This window comes from Pelobates fuscus, chromosome 4 (assembly GCF_036172605.1).
Source record: "Pelobates fuscus isolate aPelFus1 chromosome 4, aPelFus1.pri, whole genome shotgun sequence".
Lineage (NCBI taxonomy): Eukaryota > Metazoa > Chordata > Amphibia > Anura > Pelobatidae > Pelobates > Pelobates fuscus.
Genome location: NC_086320.1, coordinates 30,900,644 through 30,926,406, shown reverse-complemented (window position 1 = coordinate 30,926,406; position 25,763 = coordinate 30,900,644). Strand labels below are relative to the sequence as shown.

The following is a 25,763-nucleotide window of genomic DNA, read 5'->3' as shown; positions in this document are numbered from 1 at the left end:
GCCCGTATGGGTGGGACCAGTCTGATATGTTTCAGAGAAGTTCTCTCTGTAATGGCACAAGATGAGCAAAAAACAGCTTGAGAACTGAGCGGTGACCGACCGAAGGGCAGGCTATTTCAGTTGCTGCCCGTTCTCAGTATTCTCTTGCGACCCATTTTTTACTCTCCACAAGTTTAAGGGATAATCCAGACGTGGACCCCTTGCTCACGGTGCCTAGGGAGATATCAGCTATGCCTCACTGATGATGCCTTACAAGGCTGAAACGATCGTCTGGGGTTGCTGTGTCTCTCGTGCAGAGGGAACTTGCTGGCATTTCGGATCTGGACTGCCCGTATGGGTGGGACCAGTCTGATATGTTTCAGAGAAGTTCTCTCTGTAATGGCACAAGATGAGCAAAAAACAGCTTGAGAACTGAGCGGTGACCGACCGAAGGGCAGGCTATTTCAGTTGCTGCCCGTTCTCAGTATTCTCTTGCGACCCATTTTTTACATTTATAAATATGTTAAAAAATAAAATTAAAAAAATAATAAAAAATAAATAGATAAAAAATATATAAACATGCGTAATTTTGTTCTAACTGTATTTTAAAATTAATATATATATATATTGATATCAAAATACATGTAGAACGAAATAATATATATATCTATATACATAAATATATACGTATATATCACTATATATATACCTATATATAAATAAAAATAATAAAAAAATTATATACCATATTTATCGGCGTATAACACGCCCTGGCGTATAACACGCACCTCATTTTAAGAAGGAAATTTCCCCCCCTCCCATAGTATTCTCCCCCCCCTCCCATAGTGTTCCCCCTCCCTCATCCCATAGTGTTCCCCCCCTTTCCATAGTATTCTCCCCCCTCCCATAGTAGTTTCTACCCCCTCCCATAGTGTTCCCCCCTCATCCCATAGTGTTCTCCCCCCCTCCCATAGTGCCCCCCCTCCCCTTGTCCCATAGTGCACTTTCCCTCCCCTTGTCCCATAATTACTAACCTGTCTTGAAGCGTGGGCCGGCTTCACAGCGCGCACCGCGGTACAGGAACTTAAATTTTAGGTTCCGGTTTCCGGCGGGACTGAAAGGAAGTGTGCACACTGAGTGCGCATTTCCTTTCAGTCCCGACGGAAACCGGAACCTGAAATTAAAGTTCCAGTACCGCGGTGCGCGCTGAACACCGGCCCACGCTTCAAGACAGGTAAGTAAACCTTCACAGTCGCTCCATAAGACGCACAGACATTTCCCCTCACTTTTGAGGGGAAAAAAAGTGCGTCTTATGGAGCGAAAAATATGTATATCGGCGTATAACACGCACACATTATTTGCCCCCTATTTTCAGGGAGAAAAAGTGCGTGTTATACGCCAATAAATACGGTACATACATATATACACATATATATATATATATATATATATACACATATATATATATATATATATACACACATATATATATATAATAATTCTACGTATATATTTATGTAATAATTTTACATAATTAGGTAATTTTATTAATTACAATTTGCAGGACCTGCCTGACAACCCAGGCCGAAAGTTCAGGGAATTACATTTTCTAGCACTATATTTAACCCTGTAACTTTCCAAGACACCATAAAACCTGTACATGGGGGGTACTGTTTTACTTGGAAGACTTCGCTGAACACAAATATTAGTGTTTCAAAACAGTAAAATATATTACGACGATATCGTCAGTGACAGTGACATTTTTTGCATTTTTCACACACAAATGGCACTTACACTGACGATATAATTGTTGTGATACGTTTTACTGTTTTGAAACATTAATATTTGTGTTCAGCGAAGTCTCCTGAGTATAACAGTGCCCGTCATGTACAGGTTTTATGGTGTTTTCAAAAGTTACAGAGTCAAATATAAGGTTTGTGTTTCAGTTTTTTCACATTAAAATTCGCCAGGTTGCCTTTGAGACCGTATGGTAGCCCAGGAATGAAAATTATCCCCATGATGGCATACAATTCGCAATAGTAGACAACCCAGGGTATTGCAAATAGGGTATGTTCAGTTTTTTTTAGTAGCCACTAAGTCACACACACTGGCCAAAATTTGCGTTCAAATTAGTTTTTTGCATTTTCAAATATTAACACTAACTTTGGCCAGTGTTTGTGACCAAGTGGCTACTAAAAATGACTGTACATAATCCATTTGCAATAACTTGGGTTGTCTACTTTTGCAAATGGTATGCCATCATGGGGGTAATTCTTATTCCTGGGCTACCATATGGTCTCAAAGGCAACGTAACCAATCTGGCGAATTTCAATGTGAAAAAACTGAAATATGTAACACGCTATATTTGACCCTGTAACTTCCCAAAACACCATAAAACCTGTACATAGGGGGTACTGTTTTACACGTGAGACGTCGCTGAATACAAATATGTGTATTGTATTGCAGTAAAAGCAAACAATATTTTGACATTCACAGTTAAAATGTCACGTAGAATTAAAACAATTTAAAAAATTCTGATTTTCTCCCATTTTTTTATATTTTTTTCATATTAAATTATGTTCCATACCTAAATATTTGATGTTAAACGAAAGCCCTGTTTCCCCTGAATAAAATGATATATAATAAGTGTGGGTGCACTTAATATGAAAGAGGTGAATTACGGTTGGACAGACATATAGCGCAAATGCCAGGTTTTGTTTACGTTTTTTTTGGATCACAACTTGTACATTTGGCTGCGGTCTTAAGGGGTTAAATATAGTCTCCTCCTTTACTGTGTTGTTTCCCTTTATGTATTTAAATGTTTCATATCCCCCCTGTCTCGTCTTTACTCCAAGCTATACATGTTAAGATCCTTTAGCCTTTCCTTGTAAGTTTTATCCTGCAATCCATGAACCAGTTTAGTAGCCCTTCTCTGAACTCTCTCTAAAGTATCAATATCCTTCTGCAGATACGGTCTCCAGTACTGCGTACAATACTCCAAGTGAGGTCTCACCAGTGTTCTGTACAATGGCATGAGCACTTCCCTCTTTCTACTGCTAATGCCTCTCCCAATCAACCAAGCATTCTGCTAGCATTTCCTGCTGCTCTATTACATTGTCTGCCAACCTTTGGTAATTGGTTGTGGAGTACATTCTCTAATTCACAGATGGGTGGATAATAATGAAATTATGTGTTGCCAGAGAAGGTCTAGAATGTAAATGGCCCCCCATCAGTTTTATGGTAAAGGTCGTCAGATAGTCTCATAAAGTGATAGGCGCCAACATGCAAGACTTGTTTTAGTTGTATTTATATAGCCCTGTTTATTCCAAAGTCCATTTCAATGTTTAAAATGGAATTTAACAGCAAATGAGACAAACTGTTTTAACTGTTGACAGGTACAAAAGGTTAAACAAGCTTAGAATGGTGGAGATTGTCTGATGCAAAGATTAGCACCGGCACTGATGACATGTTCCGGTATAGCGCAGAGACAGGCGCCAAGTCATCTTGTGATGCAGTTTGTCTATTGCAGTGACAGGTACCAATATATTGTCCAGAGATAAACATCGCCATAGACTTTAGCTTGTAGTACAGATTGCACAGTGCAGAGATAAGCATTAGCACAGAAGTAATGCTGTGGCACAGACAACCTGGTATAAAAACAGGCACCAGCATGGAAGTTGAATTATAGTGAAGATGATCTTCCAAATTCCTGCCTAAAATTTTGCTCAGTACAGCTGTACACATTTTATCTCAATGGATGTAGTGTACCGCCATTTTTGAATACTATATTATCTCTACCCCACTAACTAGATATTAGTTCGCAGTCATTTTAGGCATAATTAAAAAATCTAAATAAATGAAAACACATTGCATTGTAACATTTCAAGGTGCAGTAATACAAAATGTAGATCTAATGCTACAATAAGGTTCCAATTGGTAATACAGGCACATGCACCAAATACCCTGAACCAAGCAGTTATAATAAAAATGTTCATGCAATAATAAAATATATTTTAAAAACACATGCAAATAGTTTATAAATATTGTTCTAATAGTGTTTGATTATACTCGGTGTACTAAATCTACCTATACATTAATTCCTGAATTATGATGTCACATATATACAGTGATGTACAATGACCTCCAAAGAATGGTCCACGAGATCCTATTTTTTTTGTGAATTTTTATTTTATAATTTCATAGGAGTACAAATCTACTTTGTAATGGCATGGACCTTATTTATTATACATTAGTTACATATTTATTACATGTTATTATTGCTATACATCTCCGTCATCGAACTACACAATTTATGGTAATTTTTGGCCAATTCATTGAGGGCATGAAACTGACTTATACTTGAAACTGCGGTCATACATTTCTCTTTACAATTTGTTAGATAAAGTTAGATATGGGGTAGGCAAGGTTTGGTACTCCAAATGTTGTTGACTACATCTCCCATAATGCTCCCACAGCCATAATGCTGGCAAAGCATCTACTGAGATGTAGTCTACAACATGTGGAGTTCGGAACCTTGTCTATCCCTGAGCTAAATGCTTACAACAGACATCATTGGAAGGCAGTGCCTCCTCAAACCTGTTATAGAAGGGATATTACAAATCCAAGAATATACATAGTTATAGCCACGTGGAAAAGTGTATCCATGTAAACAACCGATTGTTTCTTAAACTATTCATATAAACCTTGCAGTGCTCTTCTTTGTCACAAACAAAAGGTTAATTGTAACACAGTTAGTTTTTGCAATGGCCAAGCGCAACAAAACCAGGTTGCATACTGAGTGCTCGCAAAATAATTCTATAATATACCTATGGCAACAAATGGATGGGTAACATATATTAATTGCAGAATAATAAATAATAAATAATGAGAATGTAATATGATAATATGAAACATATTGACCATGGAACCTTTAAATTATTACTTTCTCTATCTATCCTTAATAAAACATTAAGAATAGGAAGGATATAATTATGTTTGTTAATTGGTAGAATGTGGTAATATGGTTGACCTTGTTATTAACGTCTACAAATTGATTTGATAAGAACTGTTTGGATACTATTTTACCATCTGAAACAACATTCAGTTCCCCTTTTAGATATTCAGATAAGATACCGGTAATCCTTTATATAAAATAATCTAGTCTTTTATATAAATTAGTTTTAAAAGTATTTGCTTTTGCAGGACAACACTTTTCATGGCCCTTACACAGATTCCAGAGATTGGTTAATATATTGGAGAATTCGTACAGCTGTAAATATCCCACACACATCTTTTTGTACGTCATCGATAAATCGGAACTATATCTAAATATTGACCCACAGAATTACACAGCGCATTAACAGAGCGAGCCCTGTTTCCGAGTGCTCAGCTGCATGCTTTTAGTACGCAAATACTATTTCTTGGGCTGTCATATCAATGTAAGTGCATATGGTAAAGTGCAAGCAGGGGAGACATGCAATATAAACTGGTATGTAAGCTCAATGCTATTGTATACCTAAATTTTCTCTTGACGCTCGATCCAAATGACTCCCTACTATATATGACATTACTGAAAAGTGAAGGAGAAATTATTAAGATGAAAATCCATACATACATGTAAAGTTGATTATGAAATGGATAGAACAATTTCAATTTTATTGTCTTTGAATGTTTTTCTTTCATTGTGTTATGACATGAAAAATGTAGTAAACCAAAGGTTTCACTCGGCCGAAGGACATGATATCACCTGCAGAACTTTCTATGTACTGGGTTGATTATGTGAGATTTCATTAATTTCTACTGGTATTGTGACTGTAAAATAGATACATGGAGTGAAACAAATTAATTTTAAAAGATGAATGAGGTACAAGCAAACATTTATCCCTATTAATCTATAGGAGTATGTATTTTTTTTGTCATACCTAATACATCCCTTGCTTTGAAAATTGCACACTGAGATTTTTTTGTTTTTAGGAAATCGCCACCCACGATTAAAAAATAAATAAATCAGGTTCTAAAAACTGTCGCAAAAAAAAACTACAGTCCACCATTAAAACGCGTGTTTAAAAAGCCCAGTCATTGGGAGCATGTAACTCCTACTACGATAATTCTCTTTGAATTACACACAATTTTACACACTTTCTTTTATTCCTTTGTATCTAGACTGTAAAACATCTAAAGTTGTTTTTAGGGCCAATGAGCGTAGTCCGGCTTCCTCTTATCTGACGACATCCTCAGATGTTGACTTTGACAAAGAATGCCATTTGCTTTCATAGCCAAAGTTGTGTGAAATGTTTATAAATATCCAGTTTTTTTCATCACAAACCAATAAAGTGTTACTCTTAGGTATTTAGACAGATACTTTGAGTTCTATCGTTCGCTTTGCCCATAAGCGCATTTCTCACAGTTAGATTGTGTTTCTCAATTTCTAGCTCGTCATTTTACTTTTCTACTTTGCGATTCTCTTGACCTAGCTTGTTTATCAAGTATAAGTATTTTTGTTGTCTTTTTTTTGTTTTATTACTCATTACATCTACCTGTGTGCAGGAACTGTCTTGGTTCCCTTCCTTGAAGGTATCTTATTAAGACCAACTACTTTACAGACTAGTAGTACACCTTCTTGACCTTTCTCGCACTTGGCAGCTATCCGACAAAAATTGCATAATTAAAAATGTACCACTACTACTCTATTCTTAATGTTCTCTTTACACCCCCTTTGTTTACTTTCTATTTTCATGTTCCAATGCGACTATTGTACACCATATGACTATAGTGACAATAAAAAACAAATCAGGGCATACTATTTAAAATTTATATATTTTTCAGTATAGTGTACACAGCATATATTAAACTAAAGCATGACACTGTCCCACCTGCACAACAAGTACCATACCACCTCTGTGGAAGAGAGATCACGAGCAAAGGTCAATAGTATAGTATTTGCTAAAAGCACTGATTATGCAAGAATGCACTGATTATAAAAGCACGTTCTTTATTATTAACATCAGTTAATAGTTATTTACATAACCCGGCCTCACTTGCTTGCTGTAGTTACCTCATTGCTGTGAGATTACTACAAAGTGCACACAGGTTTATATTTACTATATATAAGAGCACTACATATATCTGCAGTCACGAGTGACTGTAATTAGAAATCTTCAAGTGTCTACTTATATGTAGAAGCACTTAGCGATTTAAAATAAACACTTTACTTGATTATACGACTCATGGTACAAGATCTTTGTCTTTGTTTTTTTTTTTTTTGCAAAGATGAGTAGTTACTGCACACATGGACTTTGTATGAATATATTTTTTTATACTCACGAATACAATATGAAAGCAGTTGAAGCAGGTTCTTCCTACGCACAGGATAATATATAGCCGCTTGCAGACGCTAGTCCATTTATTTATTATTCCACAAACAAAGCTACATTTTAAATGGTCTTTTAGATAATGTTTTAGTCTTTCTCCCATTCAGAACTGTGTAGGCACACCTGTATAGCATTCATTATTTTTTAAAAACTGTCATTAAAAAGAAAAAAAGAATCTAAAGTATTTCTTAATCTTTGCTTTTTCCTTGAGCATGTCAGGTGTAAAGGTTCAGAGCACTCATTGAGCCTTCTTTCATGACTGTGGAAAATAGGAAGATATTCAGAAGATTATTGTAGGCTGCTATCATTCTATGCTCTCTTCACATTCGTTTTTGGTGGTAACATTGACAGAGGGTTTAACCCCTTAAGGACCAAACTTCTGGAATAAAAGGGAATCATGACATGTCACATATGCCATGTGTACTTAAGGGGTTAAAATCTGTTATGCAATTTCAAGATGGCCACCTCCACATTAAAAAGGTATCAGATCTTTAGGTGATCATTGTATTTAGCCTGGTTATAGGGAAGTAATATTATTTGCATTCGTTTTCTGAATGATTTGTTTATGAAAAGATTTTAGTACAATGCTAATTTAAACATTTTAAACACATTCAATTTTTTTCTTCAATACATTGCTATGAAATACCAATAGTTCCACTCAGTGAGGGGACTGATAAAAAGTGTTATTTTTAGTGAATATAAGAGAAAGACAATTGACACTTTTACATAATTATTGTGTTGAAAAGGGTAAAGCTCTGGCTGCCTGGATACAAAAGTATCCATATTATTTTGTGTTATTAGTAATAGAAGTATTATAATGCAAGTATCTGTTTGCTTATTTTCAGATAGTGAGATACGGTCTGAGATCTGACTGACTGGGAACGCACTGTGTTCGCGCAGCTGGGCCAGTGAGAGACTAATGTGACAACGGACAGTACTCCGCCCCACAGCCAATCAGTGCCCTCTTATTATCTGCCCCCTTTTCGCTCTGAAGTTTTCAAAGATGACTCCACAGTAGCCAAAGGACAGTGATTGGCTTTGGGGTGGAGACATGCCGAGTGATTGGCACGTCACGTCGGGTGATTGGCTGTGGGTTGGTGTCATGTCCGGTGATTTGCTGTGGGTGGAGTCAAGTCGGCAGCTCACACTGATCTTTATCACTGATCACACGCGGAGTGTCACTTTATGTATATGATACTAACAAATTTGCCATCCGTTGTGAATAATTCAGATCTTTTTATGGACACCATCAGTAAAGTATGAAATTAACCAGTGTTAGTATTTATTCACTGTTCTTAGGCGTGTCATTCATTACCTTTTAAAATACCCCAAATTATTGTTAATACATTGTAATCGGGTAACATCATTCCTTGTCAGTGATATTACCAATAGTGGTGAATTATTAGTTGTGTTTAGACACCACATGCTTCACCACTAAATTAACCTATAGATATGACTTATTTATTGCTTAGATACTTCATACCCCACCAGTGAAATTATTCATAGTTACATTATATACATAGATTATATATTTATATTATACCAGTAGTAGTGATCTATACACTGTGTCTTGCAACACCATTTATCACCAGTGCATTTATCCATAGTCCCCTTGCAAAACCTTTTAATCATGCCGCAGACTACAAGCGTTATTTTTATTAAACTCTTTTATCTGCTAGAGAAATGTAAAATGCTATGCAAAGCACCCATGGAGTTATAAGATATCTAATTGTAAGACTTTTAACAGCCTGTCCCTTTATTTTGCCATTGGCTATATATGATTTTTTTTTTTTTATTATTAACTGTATCGATCAACAAAACAGATATGTATATATTGTTAGAGAATCACACACTACAGGGCAAATCTCAACATGCCCTCATATGCAAATTATATAGTCCACAAGAGTGGCTCATCTGCATATTTCAGTGTACACAGCTGCATAGTGCATAAAGGTTCAGGTAGCAAATGCTAATTTGTGCTGAAGAATTAAACATGGCTAGATAAATACAACAGCAAAACAAGCCTTGGCTCACTGTAAACGTGATGTTTCGTAAAAATCATAAATATAAAAAATGTAAAGTAACTTGCTTTTTTTTTTTCTAAACACAAGAAAATGAAATTACAGCTTCAGTAAAAAAAATTATTATCTCGGAAAAAGTAAAAAAAAAATCAATGACCACAGAATAGAAGGGACTTCATTAGACCACAGAATGACTTTTCATTGTTCGTTTGCTTAAACTTCTGAATAAATGTCAAGACATATTCTCTTAATTACATTTCAATCACTAATCAAATTGATTACCAAGAATCCTATCACAGATGCGAGACTCCGACCTACTGAGATTGACCCTGTCTTTAGAATGTCTTGCCACTGTCATGTTTGTTAGGGTTCCATTTCCCAACTTAGAGATAATCCTAAAGTAATTATGTATTTTATTTCTAAAACAATAAAATGTTCTGTTTTTTTTTTTATATCCATCTAACAGCGCAATCCAGAGATGCAATTCTTTATACAGCAAGAAATAAACCCACAGTGACACCTACTGGCTGACAGTTACTACTGCATCTGGCACAAATATCCAAAACATTATTTGGTGTAATAAAATATATGGATTGCATTACATTTACGGTTGTCTTTTGTAAGGTCATGCAACGTAGATCCATTGAAGCAAACCTTAGAACTAAAAAACCTTTAATGCTTGTGAACATTTCCATAAAAGGGCAATCAAGCGTAGAGGCTTCCAATGCTCAGTTATTCGGCAAAGTGAGAATTGGCAGGAATTAAAAGTAAATTAAAAAATCTGAGACCAATGTAGCTGAGTTGAAAAATTCCCCAAGTCAGCTACTTTGGCTTTAAGTCTGAAGTTAACTTTGCATTTACTTTGAATCATGAAAAATTCTCAAACCTCTGCCATGTCAAGATTAACATTCACTAATATAATAGGGTCATTTGTTCGTTACTTATGGTCCTTCCACTTGGCCAGACAGTTGGGGAATGTTTCTCCCAGATTCTGCTCTCCCCGTCTCTCAGACTCCTCAGCTAACTAACGCATACAAACATGCAACCCACCCTAACTTGCATTGCTTATTTTTTTTATAATTCTTTATTTTTGTAGTGCATATAGAGCGTTACAAATACGCCTGCATTGCCCCAACAGTCAAGGCAGGCACAACAACAATTACAGTAGAGTAAACATGTGGCATTATGTGAGTAAAGCAATAATTTTATGTTTAAGTATATTCAGGTTAGGCACATATGTCTGTAGTCGGGAGTTTTAGTTTAAGAAGAATATTAGTTAGCTTTTCTAGACATAGACATTGTTTGATTTGGAAATAATAGATAAGAGCATGCTTATTTTAGCGGTGTAGCTAAGTTAAGGTAGAATTGTGCTTCCCAGTTCTGGTCTGAGCTTTATAGTTGGGGTAAGGGCAGCAGCTCGGCGGCCATCTTGGGTTTCCCACGCTGTCTCAAGATCAGCCTCTGTTGGTGCAGTTGTGAGGTAAGTTCCCCAGCGGGGACCGGGATATCCCCCACAGGTCCGGGGGGGGGGGGGGGGAGGAAGTTTGGGAACTCATGGAAGTCGCTGTGAACTATACGGCTCCGGGCGGGAGGTTGGCCGCCTCTCCCAGCCGGTGGGTTCGCAGTCTCGTAAAGGTCGCAGGGCCGGACACTGGATTGCCGCTCCAGAATAGGATTTTCGGGGATTATCCCCTACAGCAGTGCGCTGTTCTGCTGCGTGTTTTGGATCGTGCTCCGCTTTTTTTTAAAGCTTTTTGCGGCAGGAGATCTAGGAAGTGTGTCCAGCCATCTTGAAAGTCAGGCCCCACCCTACCCCCGACTTGTATTTCTATTAACTGTAAAGGCCTCAACAACCCCTCTAAAAGACAGCAGTTTATGCGATGGGCAAATCGCACTACAGCTGACTTAATATTTCTACAGGGAACCCACTTCTCAGAAACATGCCCCTTCCCTCTCCTGAGTCGACACTTCCGAGGATGTCATCTAGTCAATCCTAACACAAGCAAACACAACGGCGTGGCTATTCTCATATGCAAAACAGGTCGTCTCCAATACCCGAAAATTATGGCTGACACTAAGAAAAACGAATTACTAATTATTTCTCAACAAAACCAACATTTGGTTAGATCACAGGCGCCGTTATGAGTTCCACACAAAACCTCAGGGGAACATAAAAATGCACGTCTAGCAAAGATAGACTCCCTGCTTAAAGCCATTAGACGCCACACACAAACAACAACCTACACCAGACGAAACAACTTCAAGCCCATAGACAGACCCTCTGTTCCGAGATGGACACAGATGCTGTTAAGGCAAAACAACTGTTCTATGAAAAAAAGAATTAAGCTGATACCCATCTAGCAATGCGGCTCCGCAAAACAATCGCAGGCCAAACACACTGGCAAACTACAAACCTCCTCTGGACAACACACAAAGCTGCCAACAGAGCTGCCAACCACACCTTCTTCTATGACCTTTATAATCACTCCCCACACCATATGAAACAAACAGACCACCTCCAGTTGTGAATGCACTTGTTTCTATATAAATTGTGGAGGAGGTCATGCACAATAATAACAGTAAAGCCCTCTCTCCCTATACTTTTTGCTCTATCGCTGGTACCATTGCTCCAACTCATCAGCGCAACACACACTGTCACTGGTATCACAGTCCACACACAAAGTATGCCAACAACCTCTTCCAGATGGTTACGAACCCACTGGAGGCATTGCCCCCTCTACTAGACCTCCTTGTAAACTATTCAGAGGTGTCAGGTTACAAACTCAACATGGAAATGCCCGAAGCCCTCATACTCAACATTACTGCGCAAGATAAAGCTAGACTACATTCTTCCTACCTGCTCTCCTGACATGTGTGGAGAAAAAGCAGGGCAGGCGCTTGTCAAATTTGTTCAAGTGTTCGGGAGTTTTAGTGTCCGCGAGTTTTAGTGTCTGATTTGAGTTCCAAGCGATCGACACCCAAACACTGCTGCCTGCATTCTTTCGAACACAAGATGGCCGCAACACAGTTCCCACGTGGCAGCCACCCAGCAGCACAATTAGAACCCACGATGATAGAAGTGTCAGGAGACATTAACAGGGTTTAACAAGCACAGAGGTGGTCCGCAGTTTGTGAGTTGGTTCGGGTTCACGAACAGAACAAATAAATTCCAGGTACCAAGTCTTTTTATGAGCCGGTTCCATGGCCCATAGTCCTAGAGCAGGAGGCTGGATAGCAGGCTCCACCAGGAGCTTGTGGCAAACGACCAGACCAAAGGGCGTTCTACACTCTATCCATCTATAACTCTATTGATCTTTGGAACAAGGTTACAAAAACAATTTCAAATCATCAATGATCTCTCGCCCTCAACCCCACTCCTACGCAACAAATTGTTTCCACCAGCTATGTCTCCAAAGGACTTTGCACATTATGAGAACAACAATCTGATTATATAAATCCACTTGTTCACAGGTGGTCAATGCCTCCATCTCTATATGCTTTAACCACATAAAGCAGGCCAACAAAACCCTCTTAAGATAGTACCTTACACCCATTCGACTTTTCTGTGTAGTTGATCTAATTCCAATCTTTGTTGGAGGCACTGTGGATACAGGGGAACATATAACCACTTTTGGTGGCAGTGCCCACTTTTAACACCATTATGGACAGAAATTTTTAAATTAACATCTAGGCTTTTGCAGAAAACATTCCATTAGACCCTCGGATCTGGCTACTCGCCAAAAAATGGGACTCATTTACTAGGGTCCAAAACAAGATGGTCAACAAAACATCACTAGCACTTGGACGGCACTTGCAACAGTCACCCGCAAGATAACAGTTGAGATGGACAGGCTTACTGAAATGCACACAACTTAAGTCCACTACATTACCCTTTTATTTACCAGAAACAACAGTACTAGCAAGACACATACTAATAGTATTTGGTGGACAGGGGACAGAGAGATGTTTTCAGTTGTCTTGAATAACTCATTTGTTTGTTTGTAATTTAGTTCGATTTTTACTATTTAAAAAAAAAATGGTAGATGTGGGCTCCTCACAGTAACCAACAGGGTAATATTTTAATTTTTGTATCTCATTGGTGCTTATGTGAGAGAAAATGTGGAATGGTTGTTGAGGGAATATATATTAGGCCTGATTTACTAAACAGCAGCCTGAGGTTTCTCAATTAAATGCCCCAGGGAGAGATGCTAGGTTTGCAAGATACATTGTTGGTACTCTGCAAACCATGGTAAGTGTCCCTAGGGCGGAGCATTTGGAGAGAAGGGTGGGCCAGTGCTCCAATAGCACTAGTTGCTATGTAACAGCCAGACCAAGGCTTGTATATACCTTAGAAGTTCCAGAGATGTGAACTAATTGATACTCACCTGTAGCTGGTCAATTAGCAGGCAGGCTTTTAAAAGAAGGGATCAGCCTGCTGCAGAGTGAGGGAGAAAGAGCCAAAGGAATGGTGTGTCTTGCAGCTATATTTTGCTATTGTGAATTGGTAAGTGGGAAAGGCATCCAATTCCAGATAGAGATTACTCTGTTTAGTAAGTGCTCAAACAAGAGCAAGGGATTTTGTTTTGTTTATTTTATTTTGGAGCACCTGTTGATTTTGCACCAAATAAATCAGAAAAACTGAGCTGGATGTGTCCTAGTCTTTGATTACCCTAGAAGGCTGTGGTTACCGTAAGATCTGTGACAAAATCCTACCGGTAAAAGAGGTGGTTTGTTCCAGTTACCTTATCTATGATGACACTGTATGCTCTGATGTGTACGACATAACCAATAACCAACCAATTGACCAATGATACAAACCTTATGTGTTCACTATACTACAAATATTAAAGCACCCTTTGTTTTGTACTCCAAATGACAATGCTACAATATCTACTGCAACCTTAATAAAAAGAGAATTATAATAAAAAATACTTTTTTTTTATAATACATTCATTACATATGTTGAGAGGTTTAACATAAACACAGCATTTAGTAGTATTTTCTTTCAGTTCAATAATTTGAAACAAAAGTAAGAGGCAAAAGCAAAACAGAATAATTATCTTTAAAATGAATGCAAAGTATGCAAAGTAAAAAGGTTCAGCTGAGTGTAAACAAAGGGACAAAAAATATAGAATTAGAGAAAAACCCTAAGAGCGACATTCCACTAACAGTGTAGAGGTTTGAAAGAAAGACAAGGAAAGCGCATGTATTGTCTATGTTAGTTACGTTAGAAACCTACCTAGAAGCTCCATCAATTTGCTCTTTCCTTTACGTGAAAGTGAAGCGCAAGAAAAAGTGGAAAAGAGAAACACATTAAAATTAAAGCAGCCGCAAATATATTTTACAAATGTTATACAGTAAGATGTATTATGATATGAACTGTACTTAAACTGTGTAAAGATGTAAAAGTGTTATTATAAGTTGAAAATAGCAGAATCTTCCAGTGATATTATACATGCACAATATAGTAGTAAAGGGACACTATAGTCACCAAAACAACTCTAGCTTAATGAAGTAGTTTTGGTGTACAGAATATGCCTCTCTAGTTTCACTGCTCCATTCTCTGCCATTTAGGAGTTAAACTACTTTGTTTACGCAGCCATAGTCACACCTCCCTGCATGTGACGTACACAACCTTCCAAAACACTTCCTGTAAGATAACCTAGATACTTTAGGTGCACAGTCTGTTTATTCTAGAATGTATTTTCTCCTGCTCTGTTTATAGCCTACAGGAGACTTGTGTGTGTGATTAAAGTCCAATTTACAGAGCAGAATATAAAAAAAACTTCTAAAGTGGGTTAACATATGACTGAAAATGAAACCATTTTGTTGTCATGCAGGCTGTGTCAGTCACAGCCAAGGGAGATGTAGCTAGCGCTGCATAAACAGAAACAAAGTGATTTGACCCCTAAATGGCAGATAATTGAGCTGTGAAACTTCAGAGTCATAATCTATACACAAAAACTACTTCATTAAGATGGAGTTATTTTGATGCCTATAGAGTCTCTTTAAACTATCATTATGAGTATTTAGATATGTTCCTAATTTACAATTAGGGAAAGGCCTGCTCTAATAAGCTTTCAATCTACAGTAGATAGATATACATTAGGCGTCTTACTGGTAATGTGTCTGACTGGGGTTTAAATCTTGGTTTCCTAGATGTATGGCAGTGACGATACCTCTGTTCTACCCAGCCAAACTATAACCTATTATTCAGTATGCTGCACACCAGCGATAACCAAATCTGCCTGAGCCATATACTCACTCCAGCTTCCCTCACTCTCTACAGCCTACACAACAAGTAATATCAATACTATGTCTATTTCTATGTACAGAATGTAATTCATTGCCCAAAAACACACTGTCAACCAATGAATGGTCGTCAGAATCCGTATCTGGCCTATGCACATCATTAAGCAGGACAGGAGTCTCACACTTATGCAGGATTACTATTTTTAAGGATATCAAATTAGGGAGCTATCTTCTTAACAGCAATCTAATTTGTTATCCGTTGGAAAAATGGGAATGACGGCATTCGAATTGCATTTTGGTTCCAAATTTTGCTGCATTCTAAATCAATAATCGACAAACATGTATTCCTGACACTATAGTTGTAAAAATACAGTTTAATTATCCAGTCCCCCTCTGATTACTTTAAAAAGGTTTTTGACTCACCTTTTTCAGCGCCTCACCTGTCTCGTCGTACCTAATCCTGCTCCACACCACCTGCTTGGCTGAGATTATCAAACTTAATGATCTCAGCCAATCCAATGCTTTCCTATTGAAAAGCATTGGGAGGCTATTGAGCATTCGCGGCAAAGCGCCGTGCTGCACCAATTAGAATGTCTTCTATGAGAAGCATTCAGCGCCACACTGTGCAGCACTGACCCAGGAAGCACCTCTAGTGGCCATCTGAGTGACTGCCACTAGAGGTGTTCCTAGGCAGTAATGTACACAATGCCATTTTTCTTAAAAGGCAGTGTTTACATTAAAAAGCCTCCAGAGACATCCCTTACATACAAAAGCAACTAAATTAAGCTGTAATTGTTCTGAAAACTATAGTGTCCCTTTTTTTTAACACAACTCAGTGCTTTAGAAGAAATAATTATAATGAAGAAGTGATACATGGATGGTTCTCAAATGTCATAAGATAACAAGTGCAGTCCAGAGAACACATATAACTAATCCTAAATACCCAAACATACAATTATATGGAGAACAGAAAGATTATATAAACATAATACTGGTAGTCTAGAAACAATGTAAACGATGCACAAAGCCATGTTTTGTAGTGTAAGTAGAAAGATATAACACATGAAGGGTATAATACTTGCCTAAAATATGGTAACTGCACGACAGTTTCGTAATATCTCCATGTCGCAGTCAGATCAATCCTGCCTAAATTAGTGGCGTAATATCTCCACGCAGACTGCAAAGCCAAGAAAATCAGAACATTGGTTTACAGAAATGCAAGAGCAAAAAAAAGAGCCTTTGCTGTAAGGAAGTGTATGAACTGATAACGCTAAATAACGAGATTGTAGGCTTAGTAAATCAGTCCCATTCCCTCACTCACTTATCGCTGGTTAAAGTCAATGCTATTGTAGTGTCAGCAGTGTGAGACCAAGAGTTTACACAGACACAGGTTTCATTGTCACAAAACATAACAACACATTTTCATGACTGCACTCCAGGTATGTGACACGTTACTCAATACACCACTTACAATGGTTTCATTTACATTAAATGATGAGGTAGGGATCATATACATTCAATTCTGCGCAAAAAGTTTGGGTAGGTGACGAGAGAATACTTTCATAACAGAAATGTTAATAGTGTTTGTTTTTTATCAATTAAAGAAAGGATTGGAAACCGGTAGAGTTTTTACGAGGTTATTTAATAAAGTGAGAATTCAAAGTAAATTCTAAGTGAATTCGATATTACAGGACAGAATAGCCAAACTGAAAGCATAGCTGATTTAGAGAATTTTTTTCCACTTTGTTTGTTTTTTACCTTAAATTTGCAATTCACTTTGAATTTACCCTGAATTCTCACTTTAGTCAATGCCCTGTGAGTATCTGAAGCGGGCCCCCCAACAATCCCAGTTTTGGGGTCCTGTCCTGCCATTGTTATTTTGTTTCCAGGAATTCCACATTAGGGCAGCACAGAGCGAGAGCATCATTATACATACTTGCACTGGGTCTATGCAGAGAGTCATTCAGCAGCATTCTCTGAATGGTCCTGATGTTGGGGGCCAGACAGACAGACCTTTACTGGCTACACCCTCCCACCCACCCATCCCGATCTCAGACTTCCCAATGTTGGGAGGTACGCATCAGTGAAGCATGGTGAAGGTCCATTTTATGTGTGGGGCTAGAGTTTTGTAAGTAGTTGGTGATTTGGTCAGAATTTATGGTCTCCTCAACAGTGCGTATTACACGCAGATACTTATCCAACATACAGTACCATCAGGGAGGCATCTAATTGTCCCCAAATGTATTCTGCAGCATGACAATGACCCAAAACACACAGCCAAATTCATTAAGCACTATTTTCAATTCAAAGAAGAAAAAATAGTTCTAAAAGTGCTCATATGCCCCCTCCCCATCCAACAGAGCCCCAATCTCAACGTCATCGAGTCTGTCTGGGATTACATGAAGAGACACAAACAAACGGAAGCAGCCTAAATCCACAGAAGAAATGGGGTTAGTTTTCCAAGAACTATCCAATCAAGAGCATCTACATACCTGTCGAGTTTGTACATAACTGTGTGTACAGAGACAAATTAAGGCTGTTTTTATGGCAAAGGGTGGTCGCTCCAAATATTGATTTGATTTAGATTTGTCTTCTGTTAACTCACTTTGCACTTAGCTAACCAATAAAAATAAACTTTTAGAATTTCTAGTTTTGAAAGCATTCTTACAGTGTTTTTTTTTCCACACCTCCTATATTTATTCTACATTGATATTTATTTATAATTTATGCCAGGGCAATTGTTTAGCAGTGAAACATTTATACAGCAAACACTTTTCCTAACTTCAAGTCCATTGCTGGTCTTTACGTGGCAGAAAAAAACGAATTTCTCAGCTGGAGATGCAGTCAGTCCTTCCCTACATGGCTCATAAAGTACACTGCTACTGGAGGAGCGGGGACGTAGGAAATATTTATGACCATATATGCAGGCTGCAATAACATCCTCAAATGCCCTTTGAAATATTGCACATTTTTTAAACTTGTTTATTTTTCCAGCTTGTATTATTAATATCTCTGGTACAATAAATGTTAAGTCAATATGCAGCCAGCTATTGGGTCTCTAATTTTTTGAGTGCATATCCTTAGAAAGTACGCACACAATTTGTTCTGTAGAGACTACAACATGATTGGGATTCCAATACATAATATTTTTGCAAGAATATTCTATATGTGTTTGAAAAAAAATAAAAAGGGGTAAATAATGATACTTAACTACAAAGCTTTTGCATTCTATATTTCTGTATCAGACTAGCTCCTATTGATACTGGGGAACAGGAGAGGGGACTGCATATTTTGTATTCACTCTACCTTGTGTTGTCTACTTGTGAGTTCCTCTCCTTTTAGTCCTACAAAATCCTTACGTCACTATACTAGATTGCTCATTTCCATCTACAAAAACACACCTTCTAAATGCTGCCAAAACTTTAATCCTGGCACTCGCCCTCCGACATTCCATCAATGGGTAGAAAAAGTGAAGGAGCTTTAAGGACTGCCTCCCTACACCATAGACAGGAGTGATATCACTTCATTGGACCCCATGGCTTGAGTTCCTTGATGAGAAACACATGGGGAGTGTAGAGACTGGCACTGGGGCCACTGAGGGGGTAAGTGGCCCCCTTCCTGCTCCTTAATTCTAATTATTTCCCCTTTCTGTCCATTTTTTGTATTTGTTTTTACTCATCTTGGGGGCCATTTTTCTCCCTTTTCCTTTTTTTGCTCTTAGTACCCATGTAAACCACCTATGCTTCTGGAATTAGCCTAGGGCTTTTTCTGCAATGTTTGCGTTATGTTTTTCATTACTTGTTTATATGTCATTATAAATCTTTTTTCACTGTTTCCATGAGCTTATACCATGATGTTTACATTACATTTGTATAAATACAACTCCTTAAAATGAATACTTATCTTTCTCCCAGACTTACTCCACTCTACTTTTTGGCATTGTAACAAAGTTAAAGGGAAACTCTGGTCACAAATATTAATTAAATATATTTTATAGATTTTAGTCTCAAGAATACATTTTATTTATTATTTTTTGCATGTTCCATTATAGATTTTTTTCAAAAGAAAGTGTTTTACAGCATTACGCACTGTAAATCTGTCCCCTCCCACACCTCCCAATAAAAAAAAAAAATGTTTCCTATCTATGCACGTAGTTAGGAAAGCTGTGTATGGACTGAACCGCAGGACATCCGCTCTTTTGTCATATGGGATGGAGCAAGGTAAACGGGAACAGACAGAAATATAAAACCCATGTATTTTATTCAGCCCTTAGGGATTTTAAAATGCCAACACATAACAAAATAATGTGACCATAACTAACACGATGGGGATGGAGCACAGAATAAGATTTGCCTGCCTAATGTCATATGTCCACACAACCATTGAAGAAGTAAGGTATCAATGGAGGATGGCTGCTCTTCATCCCAAAGCAGCTACTTAGTCTATCGACATTTGGCACCTGATGTGTAAAAACACTTTCTGGTCTAATGTTCAGGAAGAGCAAGTACCACAGGAGGCGGCCATAGACTAATTTACAGCATGCTCCAAGACTATCCCATCATCAACAGTATTAGAGAAGACACATAGGATTGAGGAATCTCATGAGCCTCAGGGCTTTTTGCTTACTTTTCCCCTTCCATTGCCACTAACTGACATTTTATTGCCAACTCCTCTAGTCCTAAATCAGTTGTGGGAATACGAGAAAATATAATAACGAGTTATGTTTTTAGTCTGTGTAAATTCACTAATAACATTATTTTTACCCATGACGGATATATATGATAATGTAAATCATATTCTGTACTGCGCATGTGTATATAAAAGGTTTTGTTTCTCTATTCTATAAACTTCGGTCATTCCAGGGAAACTGGGAGCCTCCAGCGCCAAGACACAGTGAACAAAGATCTATAATGGAAAATGGTTAAAATGTCCACAGGAAGTCCCCTCAGGAGCCGCAGATTGGATTATTAAGAAGTTACAGATAATAACATTCCAGGAAAAAAGGACGATCTCATTGAAGTGAGGATTTGGAATGTGGTGGATACACTGACGTAAAAAACACTTTTAACCACTTTAAAGTGAATAAATGAAATGGTAATTACCCCTTTCACATACAATTGGTAGATATAATAAAGCATTCCTCTATATCCTCAAAATGTTAAGATAAAAGAGAAATATATCTACAAAGTGAAAAAAAGAAGAGTCACTAAAAATGGTGAGTTTTCAAGGTTACACTCACAAAGAGACTGCAATTTCAAGCTCATCCATTAATGTTGATTTCATGTTGACAGATGAATGGCACATGTGAGGAAACAAAAGTGAAAATATAGTGCAACACAGTACATGTATCAAAACATGCACTTTATTAGATTGCACTCACTAAAAATTAAAGGAACACTATAGTCACCTAAATTACTTTAGCTAAATAAAGCAGTTTTAGTGTATAGATCATTCCCCTGCAATTTCACTGCTCAATTCACGGTCATTTAGGAGTTAAATCACGTTGTTTCTGTTTATGCAGCCCTAGCCACACCTCCCCTGGCTATGATTGACAGAGCCTGCATGAAAAAAAAACTGGTTTCACTTTCAAACAGATGTAATTTACCTTAAATAATTGTATCTCAATCTCTAAATTGAACTTTAATCACATACAGGAGGCTCTTGCAGGGTCTAGCAAGCTATTAACATAGCAGGGGATAAGAAAATCTTAATTAAACAGAACTTGCAATAAAGAAAGCCTAAATAGGGCTCTTATTACAGGAAGTGCTTATGGAAGGCTGTGCAAGTCACATGCAGGGAGGTGTGACTAAGGTTCATAAACAAAGGGATTTAACTTCTAAATGGCAGAGGATTGAGCAGTGAGGCTGCAGGGGCATGTTCCATACACCAAAACTGCTTCATTAAGCTAAAGTTGTTCAGGTGACTATAGTGTCCCTTTAATAAAAAAGCATTCAACAAATGATCCTGAGTCCACAGAATCTTGTCCCGGGATATAGTTGAAGTGGTGTCCAGGTCCAGTATGTTGATAAGATAAAAAGGAAAATATAATATAATAATATAATGAGCCCTACGCGTTTCGTCTCGTATTCAAGACTTCCTCAGGGGAATAAATAATAAAATATCTTTCCTGATCATTATTCATGGCAGAATTTACTCAAGGGTTAGCTCCTCCCCTCACAGCAGAAAGGACAGGAAACAGAACTCTGAAACTGGTATAAATAGATCCTCCCCCTACCCATCAGCCAGAGTTTTTAGTTTCAAAACTTATAGTATATGGGTGAGAATGTAATGCTGCCATGAATAATGACCAGGAAAAGAAAATTATGGTAAGTATGAAACAATTTTCCTTAGTTGTCTCCGTGTTTAACATATTCAGCCTCACCTTGCGGCGTTTGCGCCCAGCGGCCTTTCACTCTATGTGCCTGACTCCTCCAACATGTTAATGGACGTCGCCCGCTGCGGATCCATGCCAAATTATAACCCTATGTCCACTCACTTTGATGACGACATCTGCATGCGCGTGATGTAACGCGGAAGACGAGCGCGCACGTTCCGGGGTCAAAGGCCGATTTTGGCCAATCGGAGCTAAAATATTCTTATTTAAACTCCTTAGGCTTTTTCATCATTGCCCTGTCGTGGTTTCTCTAGTGGTTGTCCAAGAGTGTGTTCCTGAGCATTTATTTCTGTTTATTGACTTTGGCTTCGTTTGACTTCCCTGTATTCTGGTATCCCTGACTTTTGGCTTTCCCTCATTGTTGTCTCTCCTGTGTCCCTGACCTCGGCAAGTATTCTGACTTTTCTTTGGTACGTTAAGTCCGGCCATTATAAGGCCTGTAAGACGTTACCTTTTAGTTCTAGGTGTGATACAGTTCTACGTGCTGGATCAACTTGTAATCCTGACACTGTGGTATTTTCCTATTTATCTTATCTACATACTGGACCTGGACACCACTTAAACTATATCCCGGGACAAGATTCGGTGGACTCAGGACCATTTGTTGATGGGCTTTTCATGATTTTTATCCTGTGAGTGCAATCTAATAAAGTGCATGTTTTGATACATGTACTGTGTTGCACTATATTTTCACTTTTGTTTCCTCACATGTGCCATTCATCTGTCAATATGAAATCAACATTACATTGATGAGCTTGAAATTGCAGTCTCTTTGTGAGTGTAACCTTGAAAACTCACCCGTTTTGGTGTTTATACCTTACTACCCTATGAGTCTTCTTTTCTTCTCTTCGGATACACTGACGTGTACGAAGATTCCAATCTGGCCATTGTTTGTATCAGTTATATAATTGCAGAATTAAAAAAACAAACCTGAATTAGCTCTGCTGCTGGTTTCCTTCTTTTCTCGAAATGTTTTTGACGATGTTGCTCTTGAACCTTGAGAGCCAGGCCAGAACCTAAGATTCCCTGGAAAAAAAAACAAGAAAGAGTGATTCATAGGCTGTCATTTTTGGATTGATAGGTGAAACCATGCAAAATTTGTGACATGTATTTCTTCACAGCTCTACGAATCAGCAGGGCATTACATTAAGTAAGATGCCTTAGACACCAGGTGCAATAAAGCAGCATGAAACCAAAAGAGAAAACACACACAGCACAAGCCACATGTCATCGGAGTTGTCAGGCGGATGTCAACTTTTGAAGGAAGGCACATCTGGTTGATTTATTATTTATTTCAGGTCATTCACAATGCACAGAGATTCAAACAGAAACTAGCCTGAAATGAGCCCCTTCCACAAATATTTTCAAGCATTATAAATACCCAATGCACTCTGGGGGTTGCGTGTTCCTCTCCCACACTATAAAATAACGAACAGTTGTCAGACAATGTGGTCACTGACACAGACCATCCTTTGGCTTCCAGCTGCTCTCTCATGGTGTATACATACCATATGGACTTCTGGCACATAGGGAGATTCTAACTTTAGATTGATATTCTAGAATAAAGTGCAAATGAACTCGGAGAATGAGAGCCCAGTCACTGAAGAGTTGTAATCTGTTGGGGACAATTCCTGAATGAAGCCAATGTATGAACCCCAAACGATATGTCTTTAAGAGATTTAAAGCGTCTTTAAATGCGGATTTTTGCTCCAAACTCTTGCAATGGGCAAGAAAGATCTGTTAACAACATATCAAATGCTTAAACCTACAATAGAAGCCAGGCCAGACAAGGAGGAAGAGGATGTTAAGTATATCTCTCCTGAGCCAGATTGGAACCACAACTGGAAGCCTAATAGGTGATCCTAACACTTTCTCTGCAGGCCATAATGGACAAAATCCAGTGGATGTTTGCAGAGGACCAGGCAGTGCGTAGACAGGACCTTGGATCATAACAAGGTTATTTGAAGCTGTGGATTTAAAAAGTTAAAGTCTTTACTCTGATTATATCTTGGCAGATGATACAAAGTGTGGTCTTCCAGAGTCCTTGGACTATGAAGAATTACCCCAACTATTCTGACAATTAGTTTTTTCCTCTAAACAAGCTAAAAAAAATCAATGCCTGATGGTTTTACAAGGCTGCCTAAATCACCCACAGCAGCAGACCAAGTTCCTAAAGACATGTTGATCTGCTTTCACCATATTGCTAGCAGTCAATAATCAAACCATGCTACAATCTGAAACCCATTCTACTATGTTTTAGAATATAGGTATTTGGAGGCAATATATCCCATGTTCCACCAAGATTTCAAGTGAATACATATTTCATACAAATGGAATAAACAGCATTAACTAATTGTAGATCAAAAGACAACCAGAAAGTACTGTTTTGGTGAATGTGAAAACATTTCTCAATTCCTTGGACTTTGCAGATGAGGCACAGGCGATCCCAGGTCCCTCTAATGTACACATCTGGGATGTGGATTATATCAACCTCATTGTTCTATCAAATTTGGCACACAAGGGCTGGAATTTACCACTGGACTGGCTTAAACTTATTTGTTACACCATTTGGCTGTCATGAAGACTGAAGCCAGTAATTGCTGAAGGAATTAGCTTCACATAGTAGTTTATCTCCTCCAGCTTCATAGAGGTGGATTGCAGCTGAGGCTGGGTGAGGTCTATCTTCTGCTCTGCAGAGGAGAATGGAAGCTTAGCACTAGGCTGAGTAATTTTCAGATAGAAGTTCACTTCCAAAGAGGTCTGATTCTTGGAAAACTAGTCTACAAGCTGGGTCTGACATCACAAAACTAAGGGAAAACTTAGCAAGAAAAGCATAAAGTGACACTATAATCACCCAGACCACTTCATCTCAATGAAGTGGTCTGGGTGCAATGTATTTGTCTTTTTAACCCTGCAATGTAAAACACTGTTAGAAACTACAATGTATACATTGCAGAGTTAAGTCCACCTCTAGTGGATGTCAAATATGACAGCCACTACTGGCGCTTCCGGTGCACCGACCAAGTAAAACCTGGTCACATGATACAGGAATTGATAATAATGCTTTCCTGTGAGAAAGCTATGAAGTGGGCAGCAGTAGCCGTGCATGTGCTTTATGTCCCCAATGCTCCTCTAAGAAAAGCAGTGGATTGGAGGATATCATGCGTCCTTCGTAACATTAAAGGTAGTTGGAGACGCTCCCTCAGCACTGGAAAAAGGTAAATAATTTTTTTTTTTTTTTTTTTTTTTTTTTAATTCTTTATTTTAGTTGTGCAAAAGCTTGACAGGCAAGTTTACTATGCCACGATAATAATTACAGGCATTTCAAAAGACATATGTCTGTGGCAATTAAGAACAAATGCACATTTTTTTTTTTCAAGAGTAATAAAAGGTAAATAAATTTAATTATCTATTACAAATTATTACAAATATAGAGATCTAGGGACAGGGACACCTTATCATTAGGAATGAAGGTTTGCATTCCTATTGCTATAGTTTTCTATCATTCTCCAGGTTCTTGGGAAAACCTGAAACTGCTCAGCATCACCAGTTTGTTAGTCAGCGGGTATCACTAGATATGTCAGATTAGAAAATACAAGCACAGCTCATTGACATGGCCACACCATCCATGTCTGAATTATGTAATTAATAATGTTGGAAACTATGTAAATGAGGAAGATGTCATTGTATTTCAAACTAAAGATCCTTTCTTGTCCAACCAAAGTAATTCCATAATTCTTGTCCAAC

The 25,763-nt window shown here is 38.0% G+C and overlaps 1 protein-coding gene across 1 annotated transcript in view; it reads right to left on the bottom strand.

Moving 5' to 3' along the window:
- KCNQ3 (potassium voltage-gated channel subfamily Q member 3) overlaps positions 1 to 25,763 on the bottom strand; it is a 231,889-nt gene that overhangs the window by 16,662 nt on the left and 189,464 nt on the right. Inside the window, exons 7-9 of the mRNA XM_063451048.1 lie at positions 22,947 to 23,042; positions 16,705 to 16,799; positions 14,610 to 14,636 (exon numbers count right to left, since the gene is read on the bottom strand). Coding sequence (XP_063307118.1) covers positions 14,610 to 14,636; positions 16,705 to 16,799; positions 22,947 to 23,042 — 218 coding nt within the window. The remainder of the gene's footprint in view (positions 1 to 14,609; positions 14,637 to 16,704; positions 16,800 to 22,946; positions 23,043 to 25,763) is intronic.